Raw genomic sequence first — 6,678 nt, forward strand, 5'->3', positions numbered from 1 at the left:
ATTTTATAGATTAGGTATGATCACATGATATTTTTACTTCATACGTTAATGTTAAATGTAATAAAAAAAATTTTAAAAAAATTTAATAATTAAAATTTTTTTTAAAACATTATGTCAATTTTAAATAATTTTATTTCACTTTAAAATCAAAACCCGCAAAAGAAAATGATTAATGAACAGGAAACCGAAAAGCCAGTCCCAATCCAATAAATCATGTCAGCTCATCTTCCCTAATTATTCACCTCTTTCTTACTTCATAAATTATTGTCAAAACATAACTTGGATAATTAAAAGCCTAATTAGACTTTTAAATTTTTTCTTTATACTAGCTAGTTCAGGTCTCCGAAGTCAAGGATAATAACAACACAATAACATAACAAATTTCTTGAAATTAATTTGTTCTCCCTATTCTCTTCTGTTTTTGGGCACTAGTATAATGCTATCATATCATGATTGAAATTACAAAATCTGTGAAAGCAATTTGATTAGGTGTTGGAAAATGAAAATTGTTACCTAGAATGGCCAATGCTCTGCTATCTGCTGCCTGCATGCACTCCATTTTCTAAGATTGGTGGGAAGTCGGATACTAATGATACGGGGGCATGGTCATCGCGCAACACTTTTCCCTGCCCAACAGCCAGGAATGTTTTTCAGTGAGACCCATCTACCATTTGCAAGCAAGGTTGGAGACGGAAGCTCATTTAGTACAAGGCAGCCTGCCACAAACGGGTAAACAATCACTAGGACAAGCAGTTAGAACAAGGTTTTTCTTAACCCAAAAAATGTCATCTTCAGTTATTTGATGCCGAATGCGGTTGCCACACCAGCAAAATATTGACATCTCCAATTCTGGTTGATGCCTACTTACAACTGAACGGGAAAGGGATGTCCCATTACCAATATATCAACTGGGACGTTTTGATTGACAGTGTTGCTGTTGCCCAAACAAAATCAGAGTAAAAGCCTTTGAGAGATTGGCTAGGGAGTAGGACCCTTTTTCCATGGGACAGGCGGAGTAATAAGCCCCAACCACCCCAACCGGTCATGAAGAAGAAGAAGATGTTGACTTCACTGGTCAAGCATGTGAATTCAAATATAAACGTGTCGAAAGGAAGAAATAAGGTTTTATCATCCCATAATGAGAATATGGAGATGAAATTGCTTGTTACTTTTGGACAAAGTTTCATCAGTCATGGCACGGCCAATGAAACAGTGCAACTACCATATCTAAAATTTCCACCATTCTCTCTGGTTTTGCTTGTGAAGTCAATGGCTCAATGCCATCTCCTTTGGGCATTCGGAAGTTTAAAATTTTCCTTCCCATTTGGAAACACAAGTAGTTTCAACAGAGACCATAATATTATAAGTTTGAGAAACAGGACTAGGAAACCAAGGCCTTGCGAAAACCAAACAAGTTTAACCCACTTCAGTTCTAGCAGCCGCCCCATCAACCTTGACAGCACTCGTACTTATAACCCATAACCTACAATCAACAAGTCAGCATAGCATCCAAACAGAGAAAAGAAGCAACAGAGCTGATGGCAAGGTTAAAATCATAGGTTGAAGTAGGAAAGGTGAAAAAAAATGAAAAAGCTATTTTCAGTAGATCATGCAAAAGATAAACAGAAAGCAGAATCAAACAAAGTAAGCTGAATATAAATGACAATGATCAACTGACTTTTCCAATCTCTTTCTTAACAAGTTGTATTCAAGTGTTTTGAAGGTTAAGGTTACGGATAATTGCTTAACAGCCAAAATAAAGACAACAAGGTAGGAGAATAGATCTACTCAGCCAAAAACTTTGGCCATTAACACCATAATTTTCCGCTGCTCAATTGACCACCACTAGTTCATTGCAGGTGGATCCAAAATTACAGCGAGGGCTGCAAAAAAGGGGGAGAAAAGGCACACATCCTATATTCTTAGTGCACCAGTTATGTAATCACAATTTTCAATCAAAAGCTGATATAAACTGTAACACAATCAAAAGCTGCATCAGCTCCTCATTTAACGTTAAATTTTAAAAAGCTGCAATCATTCATATACACACAACCTCTTCTAGTTCCTGCAACAAAACTCTGTTTATGCTACAATGACGGCAACTACAGTAAATGCATCCGCTCCACATATGATTGAAGTAACCATCGGTTAAGAGGCTCTCCACACCCCACAAAACACCCAGAATTTCCATTCTCGGTAAAAAATGGAAAGCTAAAAATACTGAGAAGATCCTGAACTGCCTGTCTCACGAGTGATGATCCTGTAACCCTGCTCCGCCGCCCCCATCCAGTCACTATATCAATCCTGCTGGGACTGATCCCAGACACTAGCATTTGCTGGCGAAACCAGGCAAGTGTCCTAGATAGTGCTGTTACAGCAGTACCATCTGACATCACATGAAGGTTGATCAGCCAATAACACGAGCTTTTCTCTCTAACAGCATCTGGATACACATTCTTCTGTGCAGCTACCTCCCAAACAGATCCAGCCTCCTCCTTGAGCCCTGATTTGTGAAGAAAATCCACCACAGAATCCACAAGTCCCCTCTTGCTCTCTCTATCCTCACTGTGCATCATATCCAAGAACTTACCCACATGATCCCGCACGTTTTGACCATCAGGTCCTGCTGAAGGCATGGACAACAGAAACATATGTGCAGGATGACCTGTGACTGCCATGAGCTGGCAACAAAACCCCATATCATACGGTGACCTGGCTTCTGTACAACAGCTCAGGAGCAAGGTATAAGTTTGCAAAGAAGGATTTAAACCCAAAGCCACCATGTTTTGCAGCAAGTTATAAGCATCTGACAACCTGTGCACTCTAAGGAAAGCACTGAGCAAAGAATTGCAAGTAGGAACATTGGGGCGCAGCCCTGCATGTAGCATGGCCTGATACCACTGCCAAGCCTTTTCCACATTACCAGCCTTTCCCCATAAGTCAACTAGCAGACCATAAACAGGTTCATCAGGCACCCAGTTTTTCTTTTTCATCTCAGCAAAAATTGATTCTGCTTCATCCAGATAACCATAGTGTCCAAGCACCTCCATTACTATGCTGTATGTAACCTTGTCAGGATCAAATCCGGCATTCTGCATATCACGATAAAGTTTTAATGCACTCTCATAATTCCTAGCCTTTGCTTGTAAAGCAATCATGATGTTGTAGGTAACTAGATTAGGAACACAACCCTGACCAACCATCTCACAAAACAGCCTGTGGGCAGCAGGTAAGTGCCCAGCCTTTCCAAGGCAGTTGATTATCACACTATAAGTGAACGTATCAGGAGAAAGGCCAACTGCTTGCATTCTTTGGTACAAGTCCATAGCAACATCAAGAAACCCAGCTTTGGCATGGATATCAATAAGAGTACAATATGTGACACGATCAGGTTCACAACCTGCTTCCTGCATTTGATTGAACACATTGATAGCTTCTTTCAAGTAGTTTGCACGTCCATAACTATGAATAAGACGATTGTATGTCACAACATTTGGCTGACATCCATCCTTCACCATCTGATCAAGTAATCTATTTATTGCCCCAAACTGCCTTGCACGACCAAGGATACCCACCATGGTGGTGTATGTATGACCATCATGCTTGAATCCAGCCCGCTGTTTTAACCAATAGAAAAAGCCAAGAGCAACTGTGTGATCTTGTATTTGCTTCAGTACTTGGTTCGCTTGATATGCATCCATTGAGAAGTTGAGATTTTCAAGTGCCTGTTCAGCAGCAGGACCCCAGTTCAGCTGTTGCAATATGTGGGAAACACTTTCAGTGACATGCCGAGTGCCTGCTAAAGGCCTGGTCATAGGAACAACTCCTGTTGGCATTTTCATGTCCCTAAAGGATTTTTTAAAACCTTCCGTGCCAGAATCTGAAAATTTTGCATCTGAAGGTAGGACATTGGAGTTAAAATTTGACATGAAGCGATGAGAATGAGCTTTCACTCTCTGTGGCATAGGCTTCCCCTTATCACAAGTATTTGCAGATGTTCTATGAGTTTCGGATGAACCCACTGATGCAGCATTTGAAACTTGCTTGTAACCTCTAACAAAATTGGGCTTGTTACCTCTATCTTTTGTACCATGGTAGCTAACTGTTGATTTTGGCCCTGCTGCTATTTCAGATGATGGTTTTGGATAGACTTTAGCAAAGTTCTCTTTTTTGATAGGTTTGACAGCTGGAGATTTTATATTTGGAAGTTGCCTCGATGATTCAACCACACAGTTTTTTGGTGAGCTTAACATTACACCCCCATCTGATAAAGGAAGCTTATAATTCATCATGTCAGACAAGAATGACACAGCTGCAATGCCAGCTTTAACAAATTGGTCAGAAATAGGAGCTGATGCCTGCCCATCAAGTTGAGCAGCATCAATGTTGACGTCATAATTTACATTGCCAGATCTATGCAAAGGAATAGGACTAGAGACAAGCTGTGGTGCTCTCTCAGCTTCATGAGAACCAACAGCTTTGGATGCAGTCCCCAACGCCAGGGTTCCCCTACCTGAGGATTTGGACAGAACTTCATTTCTTATGCTCCGCTTTCTGGAAACACAGGACTCATCTTCAGGGCACGTGCATGAATTTCCATCTGATGCGCTACATCGTGACCCACTAAATAAAAATGACCTTGCACTACTTGAGAGGTTACCAATATGCTTTGCTCGTAACATGATCTGCACAAACCAGAAGATTTTCAAAGAAGAGAAAAAGTTTTATACCACATATATCAATCAATTAAAAAGATATTGGTAATTCAAAGCTGTGGCACTTAAACAAACCAATGGCAAAAGGGGATAATCTACATCCTTGCTACAAAAACAGAAAATCAAGTATAACAATACATGCCACCAGATGCAAACTATATATTTTGCAACACATGCAAATCATATGGACAATTCTGCTTCCAGCAATGCCCTTGATATCTTCACTGACAGCTGGAAAAGTGAGGTATAGGAGTTGTTATACATCCCAGATTAGGAGATGTAATTACATTTATACATCATATAGCATTTCTGCACCATGAAATTCAGAATAGGAATCACAATAAGTTAACAACTTCAAACTACTCAACGGAATAAACAAGGGCCTGCCCTTTAAAAGATGTTTTCTGTGACTTGGACATTTCCGAAAGGTTTTTCAGGCTCTAAGCCTCTTTATCAATTCCAAACGGGAGCACCGTATGTGCCTTTGACATTTCCACCAGCAATATTAACCATTCTGGATACTTTATTATACTCCAGAGTTGCCAGGAAGACAAGGTAGTCTCAAGTTGCAACTATAGAAAAATGGTTTTGAGGAGGCAATAGCATCAAGCTGATGATAATGCAAGTATCCCAGAGGTGATATTCACTCGCATATAAAGTGACATTTGTACATAATGGGTACACAGAAATAGGCCATATAAGCGATGTGACAATGGCCTATGAAAAGTAAGACATTTTTTCTGTCAAAAGAAATAAACCATACTCATCCATGCTCCATGCCAACACTTCAAAATCCATTGGAAAACAAATTAGATGCTATTCTACCTTGTCAATCTCCAAAAAAAAGCAGTAGAAAACTTAAAATGCAATGCTCCAATGGATAGAAAATAGGAAAATTAATTGAACTTCATCTGAGAATTATATGATTTACGGTCCTTTCCCTTCGTTCAGCAGGCAATTATCTACTCACTTCAGACTCAAACTAAGGAAGGGTACAACAATAAATGCCAACAAAACCGCAGTCACCAGGAAAGAGACCAATCAAGTACTGCAAATGACTTCAACTAACATCGTGCTCTCTTTTGCACAACAAATCAATAAAAATAACAGAAAAGAGCCAACCAAACACCCCCTTAAAAAATGCAGTCCTATCGCAGCTTTTTTCTTTTCCCTTGACTAATCTCATAATGCTTTTTTGCACATCAAGCCATCTAGTTCTTCATCTTTTTTTTTACCAAAAAAAATAACAATTTAAACCCAAGATACGATGAACACAATATAATGAAAAAAAGGGCAAAAAAGAATATCAATTTCCTCCACATCTGAGAATGAGCCAACATAGCTAAGTTCAATAATCAAAATAAAGAAAGAAAAACACCCACAAGTCAAAGAACCAAAAAGATTAAAGAAAAAATGGTGCAATATGAAAAAAAACAGCTTAAACCCACTAAACAATGAGAAGATTATAATGCAAAAAACCAAAAGGAGCATGGTTTGTGGGGAGACAGGCACCTGAAAACGGAGTTCAAAACTTCTGGGTCTGTTTCCAGAGAGAGAGAGGGAAAATGAAAATCTTTTTAGAGAGAGAAACGGAGGCGGCTTCTCTTCTTTTCTTTCTCTGTGTTGTCAACCCTGTTTTTTTCCAAGCAAGTTGGGGAGAGGCTGTGACGGTGCTTGCTTGTCACAGCTTTTATCTCCTGCCTTTCCTTTTGGCCTGCTTTGTAAATTGTGAACGTTGATTTTTTTTTCCTACATCAGAAAAAAAAATAAATGGCCTGCTTAATTACAAGTCAAATTTATAAATATGGATTTTTTATAGTAAAAATAAGAGTTTATTCATTCATATTATTTGCCACCCATATTCTCAATCTCTAACTATTTACTCAATTTTAATTGAGTGTCTAATTTATTTTTTTTAATTGTGTACATTTTTGTCAATGTTATTCAATTTGTTATAAGTAAA

At 38.8% G+C, this 6,678-nt stretch overlaps 1 protein-coding gene across 1 annotated transcript; it reads right to left on the minus strand.

The window, feature by feature from the left end:
* Positions 1-1,968: 1,968 nt before the first annotated feature.
* On the minus strand, positions 1,969-6,391 carry LOC18604576 (pentatricopeptide repeat-containing protein At1g74750-like). The gene is made up of 2 exons (XM_018118178.2): positions 6,228-6,391; positions 1,969-4,685 (listed from the first exon to the last, which is right to left on the minus strand). Exon 2 carries the CDS (start codon positions 4,680-4,682, stop codon positions 2,103-2,105), a length of 2,580 nt encoding a protein of 859 aa, XP_017973667.1. The 5' UTR covers positions 4,683-4,685; positions 6,228-6,391; the 3' UTR covers positions 1,969-2,102.
* Between the last annotated feature and the right edge of the window lie 287 nt (positions 6,392-6,678).

This window comes from Theobroma cacao, chromosome 3 (assembly GCF_053813885.1).
Source record: "Theobroma cacao isolate CCN51 chromosome 3, ASM5381388v1, whole genome shotgun sequence".
Classification (NCBI taxonomy): Eukaryota; Viridiplantae; Streptophyta; class Magnoliopsida; order Malvales; family Malvaceae; genus Theobroma; species Theobroma cacao.